This window comes from Neofelis nebulosa, chromosome 2 (genome assembly GCF_028018385.1).
Source record: "Neofelis nebulosa isolate mNeoNeb1 chromosome 2, mNeoNeb1.pri, whole genome shotgun sequence".
Classification (NCBI taxonomy): Eukaryota; Metazoa; Chordata; class Mammalia; order Carnivora; family Felidae; genus Neofelis; species Neofelis nebulosa.
In genome coordinates, this window is record NC_080783.1 from 207,583,657 (window position 1) to 207,605,436 (window position 21,780).

At 55.0% G+C, this 21,780-nt stretch overlaps 1 protein-coding gene across 5 annotated transcripts in view; it reads right to left on the reverse strand.

The window, feature by feature from the left end:
• Positions 1 to 21,780, reverse strand: part of VWA5B1 (von Willebrand factor A domain containing 5B1) — a 60,110-nt gene that overhangs the window by 30,667 nt on the left and 7,663 nt on the right. For 2 of the 5 annotated variants that reach the window (XM_058718836.1, XM_058718839.1), the window contains exons 1-7: positions 19,005 to 19,199; positions 10,616 to 10,780; positions 9,214 to 9,366; positions 7,328 to 7,598; positions 3,730 to 3,875; positions 2,819 to 2,950; positions 2,071 to 2,195 (exon numbers count right to left, since the gene is read on the reverse strand). In XM_058718836.1, coding sequence (XP_058574819.1) covers positions 2,071 to 2,195; positions 2,819 to 2,950; positions 3,730 to 3,875; positions 7,328 to 7,598; positions 9,214 to 9,366; positions 10,616 to 10,754 — 966 coding nt within the window. In that variant the 5' untranslated portion in view covers positions 10,755 to 10,780; positions 19,005 to 19,199. Of the gene's footprint in view, positions 1 to 2,070; positions 2,196 to 2,818; positions 2,951 to 3,729; positions 3,876 to 7,327; positions 7,599 to 8,792; positions 9,033 to 9,213; positions 9,367 to 10,615; positions 10,939 to 19,004; positions 19,200 to 21,780 lie in introns of those variants that run through there. The other 3 variants (XM_058718837.1, XM_058718838.1, XM_058718840.1) reach the window with 3 other exon arrangements.

The following is a 21,780-nucleotide window of genomic DNA, read 5'->3' on the forward strand; positions in this document are numbered from 1 at the left end:
CACCACTCACCAGGCCTCATTCTCAGACAGGCTTTCTCTAAACACCAGGCTAAGTAGCGCCCATGCTTATCACGCATTACATCCTATCATTCTGCGGTATTTCTTTCTTGGTCCCCAGCCCTCTCTGCCCCTGAACTTGCTCATTCGTTTACTTCTAGTCTGTGCTAGAATGTAAGCTCCATGAGAACAAGGACATGTCATTTTTAGTGTCCTCCCAGTGCCTAGAACAGAGCCTGACATCTCCTGGGGGACATAGTGTTTGTTGAATAAATAAATGAGAAATGAATCTGTGTGGGCACCTATGTGTGCATCTCTGAGTTGCTTTTTTTTCTTTCTTCCAGTCGCTGTCTCTACTTGTCTCTGCTTCTCTCTGCATCTGTCTCTTGTACGTGGCGTCTTCCTCTGTCATTTGCCCCCCTCTTTGCTAAATCACAGCCTCTGACGGCTTGTCATACCCACTCCTCATGATTGATGTTCACCTTCTGGATGCCTGCCTCCCTCCTCCGTGAGGGATCACGCTCTCCCTCCCACATGGAGCTCCTTTGCCAAAGGCCACTGCCCAGCCTGGCTTTCCGGAAGACAGAGCCCAAGTCAGCAACAGCCTCATCTGCCAGTGACAAGAGCCCCTTCTGGGAACCCGAGTTTTGCCTCTCAGCGAGGTGGCGTGGGGACCCCGGCTCAGGATTCACCAATGTCTCCTCCCGCTGCCTTTATCCAATTGCAATAAACTCATCTCTTCTTAGTGGCTCTGGGTGATCCCCTGTCATCCCTGGAGCTCACGGGAATACGGGGTACTTGCATAACCAACCCAAGGTGGCAAATTCTCATTTGCTTCCCCCCTCCCGGGGCTAATTGATTTAATCTTGGCAGGCAGAGGAGCCCCAGGCCTGGGAGACCCACTGCCCCTACTGTTGCCCACATGCTACAGTCCTCAGAGCTCGGGGACACCCCCACTCTGAGAACCTGGCCCCAGCCTCTTCTCTGAACTGACTCATCTGGGTGAGGGAGCCCTTCTGGTAAGGCAGATGTTCCCAGTGGGGTCCCTAACATGTGACGACAGGGGCAGTGAGTTACTGACCCTTTCCTTTCGCCATCCCTCCTGCCCCCCACCAAGCAGGCCCTGCCAGGGGGATGTCTGCTGAAGGGGTTGGCGCGGGCAGGGAAGGGTCTACATATTCCCATGCCCTCCCCCTCTGCCATGGTCCTCTGCCAGTCAGGGAGGGGCTCTTAGACCCAGCCAAGCCGCCCCCACAGGGTTGACTCTGAGTCCTTAACCTCATGTCACCAAAGCCAACAGTCTTCCCTTCCTCTCAGCTGAGTGGTTCTTCTTGGGTGCTAAACCTCAGCGTTCTCGTCTAAAATGGGGATACCAGAAAAAGAAGCGTGCCATCGTCCTTACACCTGCCTTGGCATTCAGGGCCCGGCTTGGTGTGCAGAGCCATGAGCAGGAGAGGCTGCCGGCTCAGCCTCCTACCAGCCTTCCCCAGCCGCCGCCCCCCCCCCGCCCCCTGCTGAGGCCTTCTCACACTGACACTTCATGGGGGGAGGGGGCGGGCAAGAAAGGGTCTCCTTCCGGCTTTCTCTGCTCTGCCTTTATTCTTTAGGTAATAGTTGCAAGGATCTCAGAGGAAGGAAGAGCAGGAGACCCATTCAGCAGATGGGAAAATGGAGGCCCAGGGGTAAAGGTGGGACTGAGAGGGCACCTGGGGGCTCCTTGGGATGAAGCGACCTGGAGAAGACCAAGGTTGTTCCTGCCACCAGCCTAGAACGTCGCCTGGCTTAGGCACCTCGGTGGCATTAGGAGAAGGTGGGCTGGCAGGAGGCAGGAGGACAGGGTGCCTGACGGGTGACGGGGAGACAGAGTGACGGCTGCGTCTGGACATCCATGTCCCAGCAGCGCCCCAGCCACAGACGGAAACAGTGATCAGGATGTGCCAGCAGCATGCTGAGGGAGGGACCCGGGCAAGCCACCCTCTTCCCCTGCTCAGCATCCTCATGGGTCCCTTGATGACCGAGCCCCCGATGTCACCCCAGTTCTGCCGCCGCTGACTCGGCTTCAGCCACACTCACCTGTCTCTCTGCACTGCTGTCCTTCTTCATCCCTTTAATGAAATCCGTTCTTCCCTTCAAGTGCTGCTCAAACTCTCCCAGGGTCATGTCCCCTTTCTCCATCAGGACGTGTGGCATGTGGGGCTCTGCAGAGATGAGATCAACTCTTGGCACTTGTCCAAGTGGGAGGGCAAGGCCAGGGGCCTTGGTTTAGGAGGAAGATCTTCATGGAGTGGGGAGGACTCCCAATTTGGGGAGGGGTAGGGAACCCCTGGCTGCCTGGAGTGGCATGGGGTCTCAGGAAGACTCCTCTGTCAGGCAGGGGAGCCTAGTGGCCATGGAGAACTCACATCCTTCTCTGGGCCTCAGTTTACCCATCTGTCAAATGGGGGTGAGACTGGGCTCTGATCTTTTCAGATCCTGACATTTTATGAAGCCTTCAAGAGACAAAGGAATTGTTCTCTGAGGGTTCAGAGCTGCGAGGGTCTCCCTGAGCTTGGGATTTCAAAGGTTACCTGCTCAGCTGGCCTGGGGGCCAAGTTCCCCATTGGGTGGATGAGACCCCCAGGGCCTCTGGAGCTAGAATCCGGCAGGAGGCACTCAATTCCGCCAACTAGAGTCAGGTTTCCAGGAGCCACTATTGCTGGTTTCCTCTCTGCTGCCTGCCCCCCCCCCCCCTCTCCCGGGCTGGCTGCGTATCTCTGCCCCACAGGATCAGCGCCTCCTCCCTCCCACAGGCCTCCCAGGGGCCCCGCCTGGCGCAAAGTACCACTGGGGTGGATGAGGATCTCCACCGGCCGGTCGAAGGTGTGCCTGTTGGCCAAGGTGATAATGATGCTCTTGGCTGAGCGTGCAGATGGGGCAGCATCAGCTCGGATCTCGTGGGTGGGACTCTCCACCCCTGAGTGGCACAGAAACATGGAATAAGCTCAGGAGTCTCAGGAGAAATAGGGGCTCCGTTGGGGACAGGAAGACCCGTGTCAGAGATGAGGGGCTCCTGACCTGCTGTGCAACCATGGACAGGCCTCCTCAATTCCCCCATCTGCAAAATGGGGGCTTAGACTGGTGATGTCTGTGGCCCTTCCTGCCCTGACCTCAGGATCCACTGGGGTCAAAGGGTGGCTTCCTCGTAGTGCACATAAAGAAAGCAAGAGCTCAAGGCTCGATGGCTGGGCACTCTGTAAATGCCATCACGCTGCTCTGGGAGAACACTCATTGACAAGAAGCTGCGTCCTCGTGTCCCTTTAAAACCTTGAGTGGGCTGGGGAGGGGAGCCATCAGAACAATAGTCCCCAACTCTGGTTGCATGTTAGAATCGTCTGGGAGCCCTTAAATATTCCAGTGTCCAGGACACAGCCCAGACCACTGTCATCAGCAGCTCTGGGTGGGATCTGGGTGGTGGGATCTGAAAACTCCCCAGCCGATTTGACTATGCAAGGGAGCCATTGAGGTGGGCATGGGCGCAGCCTTGAAGCCTGTCGTTGGGAGAGGCTCATCTTTGGGCCACACGTTGGGGAGCAGGAAGTGGGGGTCCACGAAGCTCCATGTGCTTCTGGGCAGGTCAGCTTCCCTGCCCTCGCCCTCCTCTCTATCCCTGGCAGCTTTCTGCTGGAAGCCCTCCCCGCCTCCGGGCCTCAGGTCTTTCCGGCCCTGATCCAGGTCTGGGTGGCCCTCTCTCACCTGCGAGCAGGCACGGCCCGCGAATCTCCAGCTGGAAGTTGAACTCGTATTCCATGGGGTTGGACACATCGGTGTCCAGGAGAGTTGCCAGGCACAGCTTGTTCCAGGAGTCCAGGGCCCGGGTGCCGAAGCAATGCTTGTCTTTGCTGGGGAGGTGGCCAAGTGGAGGAGGAGGTGGAAGGAAGGAAAGAAGGAAGGAAGGAAGGAAGGAAGGAAGGAAGGAAGGAAGGAAGGAAGGAAGCGGCAGGAAGACGGAAGAAGACGGTGAGTCCCAAGTGGCCTAGGCATTCCCTGCAGCCCAGCCTGAAAGGGGGCTGAGGAGCCTCCTCCCACCCCACACCCTTACTCGGCCACGGGACCTGACCCCAGGGAGAGCCTGGACTCCGACATGAGGCCCAATGACTCACGGTGGATGGGCCAGGCGCCAGGCCTGGTGCCCCAAAGCATTGGCACCTGTCGTTCTCACCACCTCCCGCAGAAGAGGCATCAGGGCCCCCAGGGCCCCCATTTCCCATATGGGAAAACAGGTTCAGCAAGATGTAGCGGCTAGCCTAAGCTCCCACAACTAGCACTTGGCAGAGAGCGTGTCCTCGCCGGGTGAGTCTGGCTCCACTCTGAGGACATTCACACAACGTCACACCATGTCTCGGATCCCTGCTCTTCCTTGTGAGCCGGGGGCGCCTTGCCCAAGCCGCTTCTCCAAGTCTGGGTTTTCCATCCATTAAATGCGGATAATAATGACAGTGAGTTGCTCAGTGAGTCACCTGCTGAAGGCTCAAGTTCCCAGGCTCTCTTTCTGGGTCATGCCCCACCCTGTCTTTGACCCTACTGTATCCCCCACCCCTCAGGGTCACACCCTCTAAGGTCTTTGTTCTACGTGCTTAATCTGCAGGTCTCCTTGTAAAGCACCTTGTGGTGTGTGTGTGGCCCATCACTTCCCTTGTTTTGCTCATTGCTGTTTTTTTAAGCTCTGTCCAGGTACGCTGTGCAAACCAGTCTTTGCTGGGACGCGTGTCACCTGGGGGCATCTGTAATATTGTACTTCTTCTCCCTGCCTCCCTGGGTTAACAGATGACACGGCAGGTCTGCATCCCTTTTGTGGACTTAGGAAACAATGTCTCTGGGGTTCATGGGTCAAAGGACAGCCGCTGTGTTTCACCAGATTGCTTTCCAGGCTGCAAAGTTTCCATTTCTGCCAGCAATGGACAGGAGTCTCCTCCTCTCAGCACCCTCACTAACCCTTGGTATTATTATCTGTTATTCTTATTTTTTCTCGTGTCACTCTGTGTGCACAGCTCCGAGGTTCCTGGGGATTTGATGCAGGCTGCTCCTGAGAGCGTGTTTTACTCTGCCTGCTGGAACGGGCAGGGATAAGCTTCTCAGGGCCTCCTGGGCCCCTTGTTCTTCCATCCACCGAGGTCTTGAGTGTCCCCAGCTCCGGTAGGCCCCGTGTCTCAAACACAGAAGACTTGGGGCCAATGTCAGCATGTACAAAGACAGCACACAAGCTGGTGTTCCTGGTCTGAGACTGGCTGGTGCCTCAAGTTTCTGTGCTGTGACAACAGGTGTCCTCACTTAGGCTTCAAGACCTTATACAGTCTGACTCCCCATCATCCCTCTGGCCTGTCTCGCACTCTGCTAGATGTTTTAGCCTTCCGGCCGCTCCTCCAACACATCATGCCCGCTGCTGCCTCAGGGCCTTTGCACTTACCCCTCCCGCTGCCCTCTGTACAGAATGTTCTTCCTCCAGCGTATCTCCACCCGCCCTTTCTTCAGATCACGCTTCAAATGTTGCCTAAGCTGTCCTTTCTAGCTAAAATAGCACTCAGTCTATCCTCCCTAGCCTCTACAGCATTTAGCTTCATAGAACTTGCCTAACATATCACATGTTATGGGCTTATTTCTTTATTAACTGTCTGCCCTCCCCCCCCCCCTTCTGCTGTCAGAATGCCAGCCCCATGAGGACAGCGACCTTGTCTGTCTGGTTTACTGCTGTATATTCCCCGCACGCAGAACGGTGCCTGGCACACAGTAGGTGTTTAATTACTGTTCATGTAGTGACTGAAAATTGCACTCGAGGCTCACTCCACACGGGAAGCTGCCGTAACCCTCCCCCCGGCTCAGCCTGAGGTCGGTGGCACCTAGACATTTGCTGACACTGCTGTCTATGTCCCGATGGGCACGTGTTCCCGGCTGTCCCGGAGTCCTACCAGGGTGTGTATGAAAGTCCTGGATGTATATGGTACATCTTCACGGATTTCAACTTGGCCCAAAGGTTTGAGACAAGACTTGGCGGGGGGGAGTTAAGCAGTTCAACCGGTCATTAACTGTAAGTGTTAATAGATTTTAAAAAATTCACATGTGAACGATAAAATGTGAGACCTCCAAAGACATCTGAATGCTGCAGGCTGCTTGGCTGCTTGACCGTGGCCTCCTCTCTCCCTGCATGGGAAATGCTCACCCGCCTCAGTCCCCACGGGGTGAGGGGGAAGGGAGGAGCCCCAATTTCAGCAGCAGATGCCTCAGGCTGTGACCCACCTTCTTTTCCTGTTGGGGGGGGGCACGGCAGAGCACAGAGAAACCCTCTTGTCCTGGGCTTGTAGTTTTCCCAGTCCCACCTTCCTAAAACCCCTATTACTGGCTTTTTGTTGCTTTTGGAAGAAATCCAAAGTCAGCCAGGGCTACAGGGTGTCCTAAGTGTCTATAGCCTCATTTCGTGTCACCCGTGCTTCAGTTCTCTGGGGTGTCCTTGCTACCTCAGGGCCTTTGCCCCTGCTGTTCTCACCTACAGGAACTCTCCTCTCGGTGCCCACCTCCTTCTCATCGCTCAGCTCCCAGCTGAAATATTGGTCTCCGGAACTTGGAGAAGACTGGCCTGGCCCCTGGCCTTCCAGGGCGGGTTCCTCTTTCATACTGTCAGCCCTGTCATTGCACTTTTCACATCATTAATTATGCACGCAATACATAAGCAATTACCTACGCATCCGTTACGTTATTAGTTGGATAATGATCTCTCCTCCTAAGTCCCAAAAGGGAAGGAGCCATGTTGGTTGGGCGCCCTCTGTATCCCTAACACCAGTACTAGGGTGCTCAGAAAATGCCTCGAGTGCATTAAAAAATAAAGCCTGGAAATTCGAATCCCAAGCTGTCCAAATACCTGAGCTTCCGGCCAGTAGCAGCATGGGGCATTTCAGGGAGATTATTTAAAAAAAAATTTTTTTTTATGTTTATTTATTTTTGAGAGAGAGAGAGAGAGAGAGAGAGTGAGTGGGGGAGGGGCAGAGAGAGAGGGAGACACAGAATCCCAAGCAGGCTCCAGGCTCCGAGCTGTCGGCACAGGGCCCGTCACGGGGCTCGAACTCACGGACCGCGAGATCGTGACCTGAGCCGAAGTGGACGCTCCACCCACTGAGCCACCCAGGCGCCCCTCAGGGAGATTCTTAAGCGAGCAGAAGGGAGCAATTATTCGGGTGGTGGCTACTGCACCACCAAGCCTTGTCTTCTCTCCTCTCTCCCCGGCCCCACACTCCCCTGCCTTCATCCACCGCCTCCCTGCTGCCACTCGAGACTCTGCCCTGGGCTGGGCAGGGCTCCTTACCCTTGGGCCTGTTGGCTGGAGGGGCCAGCGCTCTCGGTGCAGAACTGAGGCACGGTCGGGGCGCAGACAGCAGGCAGCAGGACCCGCACAGCCCCGCTGGGCAGCGTGGGGAGCTCCGAGGAAGTGCTGACGAAGATGGTGACGTTCTCCATGGGGACAATGGTCCCCAGGTTGACCACGAACAGGACCCGCTCCAAATCCTCATCCAAAGCCACCTTCCCCGGCGTGCAGGAATGAGGGATGACGGAAACCCCCTCTTGCAGAGTGGTCCCTAAGTGACAGGCCTGGAGTCAGCAGCTATGCGCGTATTATCTCTAGTCCCCTTGAAGTGGGGTAGGTTTGAGAGCCCATTTTGCTGATGGGAATATTGAGGCTTAGCGGCGGGGGTGGGGGTGGGAGGGGTGTAACTCGCCCAAGTTACTAGGCAAGTAACTAACTCTTTGGCCCGGGATCTGAACCCACGTGGGTCCGAGGCCAGGCTGGAGTACTTCCCACTGGCACCCTGCTGGGAGTGGGGGGCTGGGACCCACACAACCCGGACAGAGGCCACGCCCCCATCCGCAGACCCTGCTTCCCCTCAAAGAACCACATTTAAGCATCCCCCCACCTTTGGGGCAGATGCCTTTGTTCATGAATATTGCTGTTGTCTGAGAGGCCCGTTCCCTCGCCCCTACTTGGCCAGCCTCACGCAGCCACCAGCCCCTCCACGAAAGCCTCTCTGATCCCCAGTCGGACCCTCCTTCCTTCCTCGGACGTTACGCAGACCCCTTCTGGCACAGCTGCCTTCCACCTTCTGTTGCGGCTCCCCCGACGCGTGTACAGCTTTTCTTCCAGACTGCGAGCAGCCCTAACAACTTGGAGGCAGCTTGGTGTCTTGCCCACAGTGGGTGCTCATTCGAAGATTCTTGACTGTCTTAATGATCAGGTGAACAAATGTCACTTTGATCACAGATCCAGTGGTAAGAGTCTCTTATGTCACATGATCCTTGGTCTGACTTCAAATCTTGACTTGTCACTAACATGCTGTGTGAACTTGGGCTGAGACAAGTTCAAGTGAGACACTGCATGTAGAGGGCTCACCCCAGGGCTTCCCCTCAGTACATGTTGGGGATGGCTTTCCTTTCCTTTCCTCTCTGGGATTCCTTCCTGGTCTTACTCTCCCACCAGCTCAGACTGCATCTGGGCACCTGCGTGTTTCGTATGTTTCCTAGGTGGTCATGGCCATCGATAGACCCCAGACCTGCCACCCGGCCACCCCAGGGACCCCCCTTTTCTGCACCACCCGGCCTGGGTGTTGCCTGAAGAATATATTCACGGCCTTCACTTCCTCTGAGGTCCTGGGCCATGCTGCGAGGTTACCGCACTCACGCTATCCCCTCAGATGGCACAGGGAGGCTGTGTGGGCCCTCTCTGTGCCTCAGTATCCTCAATAGCAGGCATCCGCAGCCATGATTTGGGTACTTACTCTGTACCAGAGACTGCCGTCTCCACAATCACGTCTCTGTTCGGCTTTGGATGCGTACGATTATTTGTTCCATTTTACGGATGAAGTGTAATTTTTTCTTTAAGCCCATACCATTTGCAACAGGATGGGGAGTCAGACCCTGGTGTGATTCATTCCACAACCTCTGAGCTTAATGGACACACTGTTCTGCTCTGTAGAGGCAACTTAGCAACGCTTTTGTCGCCTCCTTTGATCCTCACCCTGCTTTTGAGGTGAGAGAACAGGAATGAGGTTCAGAGAAGTAAATTATTAGCCTGAGGGCACACAGGATTCCTGACTCCTAGTTTAGTGCTCTCTCTACCCTATCCCACTGTTGTCCTTTCAGACTGCTTGAGACCCCAGCCAGACCCAGGCCCTGCCACGGCCCTCCCGTCCTCCTCACCTGTGACATTTGTGGCTCGGATGCGGGTGCCATCAAAGTGGCTGCTATCCATCTTGGCTTTGTCCTTGATCTGTACTGTCACGACACGGTCGGCAATGACCGCCTCAAAGCCGATCACTGTGGTGTATTCATCCAGTGGGTACACAAAGAGGCCTGCCAGGGAAGGGCCCAGCATCACGGAGGGTCCCAGCCCCACCCTGCATCAGCATCACGGAGGGCACCCAAGCCTTTGACCTGCCAGATCGATGGTTGGTTCTCACTGTCACAGAGAGGGTGCCAGAGGACTCTGGCTGGGACCTTGTGGCTCTGGAGCCACGCAGGCAAGTGCAGCAGAGGAACTGTGGGAACAGTGGAGCGACTGGAAAGGGACATCTGCTCCCCTGTCCCAGCTGACTGTGTAGGCACATGAGACCCATGTGGCCAGGGCTTTTGAGTTTTCAAGACACAGTGGAAATCTGGATTTTTATGTGACCTATTCTGCATGCTGGGACACTGGAGGAAGAAGAACCTTAGAACTAAGGTTCTAATCCAGTCCCTACCACCTCTCTTCGCCTGGTGATTTTGGATAAGACACTTAGCTTCTCTAAGCCTCCCAGCCCCATCTGTAAAATGGGCTCAGTAGAGCCAAACTCATGAGGTTGTCATGCAAATGGAAAAAATAGCCACCATTTATTGAGCTATGTGCCCCAGAGCGTGTGCCCCGTGTGTTTAGACCTTAGTGCCTCCTAGACTCTAAGAGCACATGAGTCACCCTGGGGGTCTTGTTAAAAGGCAGATTCTGATTCAGTAGAGGGATCAAGGCTATATCTCATTTAACGTGGCCACGAACACCAGGGCGGCGCAATGCCTGGCTGATGGTGAGCCTACCCCGGCTCCCATCCCTCTGAGCCTCAGTTTCCTCATCTACGAAATGGGCAGAGGCTGGTTCTTCCCGCACGTGGCATGCCAAAGAACCATCCTGACATTGGCCCGTCGTTTAGTCTCCTGGGTCCCCAGCAAGTTCTGTTTTGTCACCCTCTGGAGATTTTCCTAAACAGATGACCAGGGTGAGCCACGCCTAAGAGTGGGAGCTCCTGGGTTTGCATGGAGTCTTGACGACTCTCCTGCTGTGGGGCTCCCTGAGAAAGTTTGGTCTGTCCATTTGATGAGGGTGGGCATGCCCATGTGGGACACAGGCAGTCCTGGGACAGCTGGTGGGGGTTGACCCCAAAGCCCGACCTGATTTGCTACTGGCTCTGACGCCTCTGGGGGCAGAAATGTCATTCTTATTTCTCAGATGGGGAAACTGAGACTCGGAGAAGTTACATGACTTGCCCTATGTCCATCGGCTTGTGTGTGTCAAAGTGAGGAAAAAACGTTGAAAGCAGGGTGGCCCTGGGGCAGCCATAACATGGGTCCTCACCTTGAAAGGGCTGGGCTTCCAGGTTGCCATAGGTGAGAGAGGCCGTCAGCCCCAGTGCGTAGCCACTGACGAAGGAGGTGACATCGGAGGCGGTGAGGGGCAGGGCTGCCCCTGTGAGCTGGTTCAGCAGCCCAGGCATCCCGCTGGCTATTCAGCCTTCAGACCCTGCAAGAAAGAGACAGGAAGGACAGGAAGTGGGGAAACCCCACCCCCATCCCTTCCCAAACCAGTTCTCCACTTCAGCCCCCACAGGCGGCCAGCACACTGTTCTCTCCATGTTCCCCACACGCTTCCCTGGTGGTGACCCCTGCTATCTCTCAAGCATCCCTGAGAGAAGTGGGAATTTCATTTCCCTCCATGTCACAGCAGGGAAACTGAGGCCTGAAGACAGGTGACCCGCTTGGGCTTACTCAGCGATCGGGGCTGGAGTCCAAGCAGGCTCACGGCCAAGCTGGAATCCTCCCCGGCAGACGGTGCTCCCCTAAGTCTGGATGGGAGTCCGGGGCCTTGGGCTCTGACCCCATCCCTATGTCAGTCCCATAATCTCTGAGCTGAGGCTGCTTCCTGTGCAGCATGAGGGAACTGAAATCGTTCACCGCATCCCCCCTTCTCTGATTTCAGGGGGCGTCTGAAATGAATCTGCCCACCACCAGCAGCCCGGGGTTGTGAGGGGAGTGAGGAGCACCCCCAAAAGAGACTCAGGTGAAAGGGGCCACCCTCCCTCCAGGTGTGCAGGTCAAAAGCCTGGGAGTGATTCCTGGCACCTCTTTTTCAGCACCCCCCCATCCCCAGGCCATGGCCAAGGCTTGTGATTTACCTCTGGAAAAGCGGTGGCATCCATCGTGCCTTCGCCTCCCTGACACCTGCACCCTCATTCCAGCCACTACCGCGTCTGTCTGGACCGAGGTGCCCCATTGGCCTCTTGAATCTACTGTCACCGCCCCCTCCAGCCATTTCTCTACTCAGTGGCCACGCCCCCATAGCAAAGCACCAGTTGGTTTGGTCTCTTTCCCCCACCACCCTGCTCCTGGGGCAGAGACCGAAACCCTTAGGCCCGCCTAGGGCCTGTGCAGTCTGGCCCTGCCGGCCTCTCCCGCTGGTCAGTCACCACGTCCGCACCCAGCCTTTAGGACTCTCCCAGGCTTCCAGTCCATTCCTCAGAGGTATCCTGTGACCTCCCACCTTTGTTCTGCTGTTCACCCCCTGGAAGTTTCACCCCACCACCCACTTTAAACTAGTAACCTCCTGGGGCACTTGAGTGGCTCAGTCAGTTAAGCCTCTGACTTTGGCTTGGGTCAAGATCTTGTGGTCTGTGGGTTCGAGCCCCGCCTTGGGCTTGGAGCCTGGAGCCTGCTTGGAATTGTGTCTCCTTCTCTCTCTGCCCCTCTCCCGCTTGTGCTCTCTCTCTCTCTCTCAAAAATAAATAAACATAAAAAAAAACAAAAAACTAGTCACCTCCTTCTTGTCCTTCAGTGTCAGTGGAGGGTTGCCCCACAGGGAAGTGACACCACCTGTGCCCAGCGTCCTTCATTCGTCTGCCTCCCCAGAGACAAGTCTCTTTCCCTGAGAGCAAATGTATCCATTTGCAGGGATACATTTTGTTGTGTGACGTTATTTTGTCATCCCATTTACAGTGTGTGCTCCTGGAGGGATAGGCCGTGTCTCTTTGTGCTTCCTATTGTACCCTCAGTGCTGATTAAACCGATATGAGAACGGATGACTATCGTCACTCCATCGCGAAGGACCGAGCACTTCACGGGGCAGTGATGTGTCCATTATCTACTGGGCTCCCAGGACCCTCCTGGGTAATCCCTGGGCTTGAAGGGTGGGGTGGGAACGGGAAGTGCCAGAAGCCGAGCTCTCCAACCAGCCTGACGGCAGGGCCCGGGCGGTGGACGGATCGGGACTGCACGGTGGCCCGCTGACAGTGAAGCTTCTTGTCCTCCCGCTTTTATGTAATTTGGCCTTAAATAAAAGAACCTGGGTAATTGTCTGTTGGGGAATTGCCCTCGACAGGCCCCCTGGGAAAAGAACTATTGGGGAAAGAAAATAAGGTTCTGCAAGGAAATTGCACGGCCCTACATTTAACCCTTGTCACCCCCTATAAAGACTCCTCTACCTAAAGGAAGGATAGCCCCATATATCTCCCAGCCAAGGAGAGACAAATGGAGTTGAAAGCCCCACTCCGGCAACAAAGGAGTGTATCTATGGGCACAAGTTACTCCAACCCCTAGGCCCACTTGGCCCCCAGGAGGCATTCCAGATGATGATTGAACCTAGTTGGTTAAGGTGCAGAATGGTTCATAAGTTCCTAGGTGCATGGTCTCTCTGAGAATGCCTAAGGCGTGGGTTCCTAAGGCCCTCTTGGCCCCCTCCTGGCACCTCAGACCAAGGCGAACACTCTTGTTCCTCAAACCACAAGTGGTTCAGGGAAACAACTAAGAGGTCATGTCCCTGTAACTGTCCCACTTGAGATGTTGAGAGATAGATGACCTTTCATGAAAACAGCAAAGCAAATGCTTTATAGATTATAGATAAATGTAGATATGTTGTGAAAATAATGTAAGAAATTAATCAATAAGCAAAGGGCAGGAGGGAACGTTATGAGAAAATAACCATGATATTCCTTAAAGGGTGATTACACACAGGAACATTTTAGAATTAGGTAAAGCCCAGAAAACATAGATGACGCATGCTACAAGGATATTGCTAGCAAATATAATGCCACGTTTGCCACGATAAAGCGGCCAGTCCAACACACTGCTGTGGTCTGTGTCCACTTTTATTTTTGTTTTATTTTATTTTCTTTTTTTTTTTTTTTTTTTTTTTAATTTTTTTTTCAACGTTTTTTATTTATTTTTGGGACAGAGAGAGACAGAGCATGAACGGGGGAGGGGCAGAGAGAGAGGGAGACACAGAATCGGAAACAGGCTCCAGGCTCCGAGCCATCAGCCCAGAGCCTGACGCGGGGCTCGAACTCACGGACTGCGAGATCGTGACCTGGCTGAAGTCGGACGCTTAACCGACTGCGCCACCCAGGCGCCCCTGTTTTATTTTATTTTCACTTTTTCGCCGACGCCGTTCATCCTTCGGGAACCCCTGGACCTGCAGGAGCTGGACTCCGGCAGGGAAGCAAAGTCAAAGGGTGGGGAATACAAATTTGAGGTCAAGTTCAAGGCAGGTTTTCCTCCCTGTGGAGCGCGTGCCAAGCAAAGCCCGATCAACGCGTGCTACTGTGCTGCCTTTTCCCAAGGAAGGGAACTCTTCCCCGGCAAGCCTTCCTCATGGCCCTGCGTGGCTCCTCCGGGGCTCCCGCCCTCTCTGCCCAGCAGCAGCGTCTTTATAATTATGTTCTCTCTTGTGGTTCCGGCCCAGACGCCTCTCAGCCCTGCCTTATCGAGGCAGGCTGACTGACGGCAGGAGGCAGATAAGGAGCCAGGAGGGAGCTGCTGGATCCCCAGCCACCCTCTCTCAGGAATGTTCTCTGTCCTGGTGGCCTGAGCAAAGCCTCACCACTCCCAGGGGTAAAACAAGGTGGTGGAGTTCATTTCCTGAGCCATCTCAGCTGCCACCCACACTCCCTCCCTCCTCCTCCTCAGCCCGGTTCCCTCCTGGCCAGAATATTTGGACTTCAGCTTCAGTCCATCCTGGGGTGGAGTTTGGCCGAAGACATCTTCCCACACAGTCCCTGGTGCCCGTCCCAGGGGCACCTTGCCCTGGAAGGGAGGCTTGGATGACAGTGATGGTGATAACAGGGGGCAGACTCACTCAGAACTCACCCCTTTAACAATATCAATACCTTCTCTTCTCAGGAAGAGAGAACTTGAGATTCCTTGGGGCCTAAACAATGCATATTTTCCATGAATTCATCCAGCATTAATAAGCACTTGTTGTATTCAAGGCCCCGAATTAGCCACTGGGGGCACATGAGACACAGCTCTGTCCTTAAGGAGCTTAGATTCCCACGATTCAGCGCTTACGATACAACACCCAGGGCTCGTCCCAACAAGTGGAATCTACTCCCGAAGCCAAGACCACACTGTATACACCGTATGTTAGCTAAACTTGATGATAAATTATATTAGGAAAAAAACAAAATAAAAAATAATTACAATTGTGAAAAAAAAGGAGCTTAGAATCTCGTGGCGGGGAGATCTGTCAAACATCAAAATTGCAGAGGGGCCCCTGGCTGGCACCTCACCAGCACCATGAAGATTACATTGAGTAATGTATGAAAAGTACCCAGTACCATGCCTGGCACATACTAGGTGCTCAATAAATATTTACGCAGGGAAATGAATGAACGTCGGCTGCTTCCCAAGGACACGAACTTTCAGTGATCACCCAGGTGCCGCGGAGACTGTGGGAGACAAGCCAGGTGTGAGACATAAATTAATGGGAGAGACACATATTAAATAAAGCTGCAAGCCAACAGACTCACAATCTGACCCCTTCTTGTCACCTTCCCCTGCTGCCACCTTCTTGTAGTCCAAGAGTCTATCCCCAGTGGAGCAGACAGAGTGATGCCTTGAAGCCATGATCCAGTCACGTGACTCGATGGCACAGCCCTCTTGACGGCTCCCCGCATGCCTCCAGGCCCCTCAGGCCTGCTTCCTTCTTCCCATTGAAGACATGACATCCTTCCAGCTCTTCTCCTGGCTTTGCTCTTTTGCAATGGCTGTTCCACACTCAGGAATGCTTTCCCTTAGACATTCTCGTGGTTCGTCCCTTCACTCTTTCAAGTCTTTGCTCAAAGGGGACTTGTTCGTGGAAGCTTACCCTTAGACTGGCGACCTGTTCGTCCGTCTTCATGTTCAATCCCTCAACCTACGTTTCATTTATATTTCCCGTAGCACGCACCACTATAATATGATGTAATACAATCTATGCATTACGTTTGCTGCTTATAATCTACTTTCCCTGCACAAAGGCAAGGATTGGGGTCTGTTTTTCTCACTGATATATCCCAAGTGTCTTGAATAGTGCTTGCACCAATGGTAGGTGGTGAGTAAATATTTGTTGAATGGATCAATCAACATGTAGTCATAATGTCAGGCTGGCCATTTCGGGGTTCCTCAGCTCTCCCAGCTGAGGGAGAGATGTCTTCTGACCACCGGGCCCAGAGCAGCACCTCAGAGAAGATATTGATGCTAAATCCATTAGACTCTCATCTCAGTGTTTCTATCAGGGCCCCAGATACACCCTCGTTGGTGGCACCAAGGTCCTGCCATCTTGGAGCTCACCCATCGGTCCATAGTGGATGCTGCTATCCTGTGTCCCTGAGCCAGCCTCTGGCCACCTCCCATCCCTCAAGCCCACCACAGTGCCTTCTGCGGCTACCACTCTGGAGCCAGCAGGCCCCCTGTATTCTGGGGCTCTCCTGGGATTTTCTCAGAGTCCTTGGCCAAGGACCTTGCTTCCCCTGCAGCCCTAGACGGGAAGGACTGCCTACTCCTTGTCACCCCTCAGTGTCAAGGGTGGGACGGTGGCCTCCTTGGCCTCAGCCGCTGCTCCAAAACCACCATTTTGCTTCTGCCCATAAAACCCCTTCTCCGTGGTGGTGGGTGGGGTCACTGTTGCCTTTTGACTCCATACCCACCCATTGCTTGCCATTCCCAAGGTCCTGATCTCTCCCTTCTTTTAGCAAACACTTGGCACCTGGCTCCCATCTTCCTCTGCTCCCCAAACCCTGCCATCAACCAGGTGACTTTAGCATCCACAGGTGTGGTGCATCTCCCAGCCCTTTTATCTCCTGACCCCTGCACCTCAGTAACCTTTGCTTCTGCTCCAGCTCAGCTGGTGACTTCCACTCCCACACCTTGAGCTTGACATACCACCCATGTGTGCCCCATCTCCAAAACCACGCAGGCAGCCACATAGGTTGTTCTAAAAACCTCCAAATCTTGGCACGTCTGAGCCCTCTTTTCCTTGCGTTCTCCTTAGCACTTATCACCATACTGTATATTCTTCTTATTAATAGTCTCGTTCGACATGTCTCCCCAGCTCTCCAGGGTGTAATCCCCAACGAGGGCGAGGGTTTTGTTTCAGTCCGTTCACTGCTGCATCCACGACCAAGAGAATAATGCCTGGGTATCGTAGATGCTCAATAAAATATTTGTTTTTGAATGAATGAAACATCACTCCATGGACTTTTTCTATAAAATTTGGCAACAGCCCTCAGCGGTAGGTATACGCTTAGCATCCCCATTTTATAGATGAAAACACCAATCTCAGAGAGGCGAGGTAGACTGTCCAAGGCCACACAGCCAGAAGGTAAGGGGGCTGAGAGCTGAACCCAGGCAGAAGGACCACAGAGCCATGCGCTTAGCCTCGCGGCTGCAATGCCTCCTGCTTCACCTTCTCCTGGGCTGGGCCATCTCTCTCCATGCGTGTCTTGCCAGCCTCCTCTCCCCTCCATTTCTACTGCTGCTGCTTCCTTATTCTGCCCTGGACCATCTCTACCCTCCCTTCCAGTTCGCTCTGTCACCTCGGGTGCACACACACACACACACACACACACCAGCCTTCTTTTCCCCTGGGCTTAATGGCTCCCCATTGCTCTCGTCTGATAGGGCAGGTCAAACTCTTAGCCTTGCACCCAGGGCTCTTCCCCATTTGGGTCCCCATCTCTGTCCAGTGTCACCTCCTGCCGAGTTCTCCATCACTGTGTCTCAACCACGCCAACCTTCTCACTGTGCCCTGAACCGGCCAGGTTCTTTCTCACCCTTGGGCCTTTCCCCAGAATGATGGTTGCTTTCTTTTCGCCTTTCAAAGTGCTGTTCAGCATTCAAAGCCCTGTTTCACTGTCACCTCCTCTCTGAAGCCCCCCCCCCCCAACATCCTGGCCCATCAGACACGCCCTTCTCAGCGCCTCCACGGCCTCTGAGCACTTGTCTGACACATCTCTCATCTGGACGGACCAGAACTGCTCGTCGGTAATGCTTGTTGACCCCAAGTGCTGTACGAACAGGGCGCACCTCCTTCTCTGCCTGTGTCCTAGCTTCCTGCACAGGGCTCAGTTCAGAGGAGGGCCTCTAAATGGGACTACCGGGTTCTAGTGCTTTGTAATCCTCGCTAAAGCTCACACCCACCCTCACTTTATGGGTGAGGGGAATGAGGTGCAGAGGGGAAGTCTGGAAGCATGTTGGTGAGCGGTCAGGCTGGGTGGGTGGTCAAGCAGCCTTCCACCGGCCAATGCCTGTCCTTTTCTTCCCCAGTTGCTTCCCAGTCCATGCTGAGCACAGGAGAGGCTGGCGAGGGAGGGAGGGTGAGGAGGAGGGAGCACCAGGAGCCTGGGGGACCGAGCTTCAGGACACCGGGCTTCCCCTGGCTGTGATGCCTCTCAAGCTGCTGCTGTGATCCTGACCACCATGAGCTCAGCAGGCCCCTGCATACCAGCCCCCCGCCCCAGCTGCGGGCCCCAGAAGATGCCTCTGGGGAGGCTGTGGTCTGGGTCCCAGTCGTCCCGGAATCACCTGGCATGCAGCGTTCTAGGCTGAGAACACTCTGGGCCATCAAGAACCTGCAGCAGGTGTCGTGAGTTGGTTTACACGTGATGTGGGGACATGTGCAGGGAAAGGAACTGGGAGAAGAGAGTGCGGGGTCCGTGCTTGTCTTCAGTCATCATGACAGGCTGGGGAACGCCTGCATCAGGGTCCTGGGGTACAGGAGAGGGGCCTCCCGCTCACTTGCTAGAAAGGGATTGGAAAGTGGGGGGAGCTTGCTTGCAGGGTAGCAGCCGGGTCCTAGGATCCAGAGCATTGCCTGGGTTAGTGTCCGAGATGGCCACTCCCTGGTGGCCTGGGGCCAGTTACTCAGCTGGGCTCTGCCGCTTATATATCATGTGACCTTGAGCCCCTTACTTAACCTCTTTGTGCCTTAGCTTTTGCATCTATAAAATGGGACCATGATGGCGCCCACCTCCTTAGAAACTGGATGGATAAAGGAGACGATGTCTATGAGTGGTGGGCAGGAAGCTGGCGGGTCCTGAGGAGGCTGGAGGCTTCTCTTCCAGGCCTTTTTTCCATAGAGTCTCCTTGCAAGGCCCCCTTCCTGGACTGGGTGAGTTTGCACAGGCACCAAGCTCGCACAACTGGGAAGATCCCTGGGTCCCGGCCCAAGCGCCCACCTCTGGTTCTGACCTTGGAGCCAGAACGTGCCCTGTTCCCTTTCTCCCCTAGCTCATATTGTTCCAGAGACAGCATGGCAGGCCTCCTTTCTCCACCTGGAAGGCTGTTCTGGAGACCTCTCCCCTTCCCCCTGGTCAGGTGCCCCCAGATTGTGTCCACGGGGTCGGGGCTTCCCAGCTCCATGGTCTCAGCCAGGCCTGGGCCAGGCACAGACTGTGAACCCACCAAGCAGTTCTGGCCTTGCCACCCTGCCCACTCACCTTGGGCTGGGGGTCCTCATCGTATTTCCTGTCAGCAAGCTGTCTAGGAAGTCTATGCTTTCATGCCCCTGCCGGGAGCCTGTCCTCCAAGGACCGCCCCACACACAGATGAGCCCCAGTATTCCCTTCAAAGCTGGGGCAGAGTCGATGGGTTCTCAGGCCCCACTGATTGTCCTAAGCTTCTAGAATTCTGGGGTTCTCACAGGCTGGTCCCCTTCTCTACACCTTTCCCCCTTAGGCCCACACACACGGTCCTGAACTGCCCCCCCCCCCCCCACTGGCTGCCAGCTCCTGGCACTGGAGGCAAGGACTGTCTCCCCCACCGTCTGGCCCACAGTCGGTGCTCAGCGATGGCCTGAATGGATGGATGGCGTGTGCTCTATCTACCCAATGAATGAATGAATGAGTGAGCGAATGAATGAATAAATAAATAGGATAGAGTGTATCAGGGGTGGGAATAGGCTTCGGCCACGGGATCATTTAAAGCAGCTAACAGTGAGAGAAATCCCTCTATTTCAACCCAAAGCCTGTAGGATTCCATCCTGGAGCCAGCCGTGGTCTCCCGTTGGGGTGGGGAGTTGGGGCTAATCAGGACAGAGGGCGCCCCGGCCTCTCAGTGCTCGGTGTTCCTGCCCTGCCGGGAGACCTGGAGTCCCGCCAGTCCGGATGTCCAGGGCAGTCAGCCCTGCAGGTGGCTGAGGCCCAAGCCGCCCACGGCTGCAGAGGCTTCCGGCTAAGAGGCTGCGACCGGGCCTGCTGTAGGAGGGAGAAATAGACACAACTAAGCCGAAAACTGCGTGTCCCCCAAGCCCTCCATGAGGGCTGTCGGGTTTCCGAAAAGAGTCTTTGTTGTGTACCATTAAGGTGACGGTGGGAATACTTGTGAGCAGGTGCCGGATGCCCGTCCCTCTGCCCACGGAGGGCCGTTCAGACATGAGCCACCACACCGCCGGGAAAACTGGACTCCGTGTACACGGATTCGGTTTCTGCTCATCTTTCCAGGGCCGCACGTGCAAGGCGAGCCCCCTGTGCTGAGCAACCAGCATCCCTGCGGCCCATGAAAGGTACTAACTGAACAGTTGTGGCCTTGACCTTATCCATGCCTCCCTGTTGCTAAGGGGCTCACGGAACAACCGCGCCGGGAAAGGGCCATTTTAGAATCCACCCCCCCAGGCATTTCCCTTCTAGAACTGCTGTCTGGCACTGGGGGCTCCTAGGAAGTTGAAGAGGCACCCTTGGACCGTGCCTCCCCCAGACACTTCTAAGGGTGGAATGACAGGCTGGGAAGCTACTTCCTGCTTCTGGAACCTGCCTTGCCTCTTCCTTTCCAAGTCTTTCCCACAGAAACTCAGTATTGCCCTCTGTGTAATGGGCATGTACCGTGGCGATTTATCTCCCAGGGCTCCAGCAAGGATTACAAGTGAGACACTGCATGTAGAGGGCTCACCCCAGGGCTTCCCCTCAGTACATGTTGGGGATGGCTTTCTTTTCCTTTCCTCTCTGGGATTCCTTCCTGGTCTTACTCTCCCACCAGCTCAGACTGCATCTGGGCACCTGCGTGTTTCGTATGTTTCCTAGGTGGTCATGGCCATCGATAGACCCCAGACCTGCCACCCGGCCACCCCAGGGACCCCCCTTTTCTGCACCACCCGGCCTGGGTGTTGCCTGAAGAATATATTCACGGCCTTCACTTCCTCTGAGGTCCTGGGCCATGCTGCGAGGTTACCGCACTCACGCTGTCCCCTCAGATGGCACAGGGAGGCTGTGTGGGCCGAGACAGAGTCCCCAGGCCCAGGTGCCCGTTCTGCCAACCACTCCATATGGGCCCCGGACCGGGACCCTGCAATCACACATGCTGCCAGCATCCATCGCTTGGGCCCCACACACAGTACACCTAGTGGGACACAAAGATGGGTGGGTGGCTGGCTTAGTGTCTGTCTTTGCCCCACTTGCCCAGCAGTAGGGAACCAAGCTGTCTTGCTCCTTGTTCTATTCCCCAGCATATGAAAGAAGTCTTTAAAAATAATAACAGCTAATATGTACGGAGCAATTAATATCTACCAGGCGTTATTCTAAATGCTTTTCATGCGTTAGCTCAGGGAACCCTCAGGACGACCCTGTGAAGTAGGCATGACCGTTATTCCCATTTTGCAGATGATGAAACTGAGGCACAGAGTGCTTACATCCCCTGCCCAAGTGCTACTCTCCTAAGCGGTGGAGCTGGGATTTGGACTCTTCACTTTATAGCAGAGGAAACCAAGGCCCAGAGAGGTTAAGGGAATCTCAAGGTCACACAGCACGCTAGTGGCACAGTGCGGATTTGAACCCAAGCCTTCCGGTTCCAGAACGTGGGTTCTTAACTGTGTCGTTCTGCAGCCTCCCAGTCAGATCCAGGTGCCAAGGCCCAGGGAGGGCGCCTGAGAGCCTGCTTGCTATTCTAGAGGCTGTCATCCTCGGCACCAAGCGGCCAGGTTCCACGCCACACTGGCTCCCACCCTTCTGGGGCTCCTTCCCCAGGCTTCGAGCAGCAATGTCGGATCCGCATCATGCCCTCCTCCTACAGAGTCGGCATATTTGAGGCAGCTCCCGCTGGGAAATCATCTGAGCTAACAGGCAAACAACACAGCGGATGCGCACAGAGGCCTCCAAATGGGTCTCAGGGGGGCGGGGAGGGGGACAGTGCGGGAGAGACTCTGGAAGGTTTGCTGTGTCCCTTTTCCTGGGAGGGCTCCAGGTGGTGAGGAGCCAGTGGAAGGCTAATAGGGAGTGGGGAGGC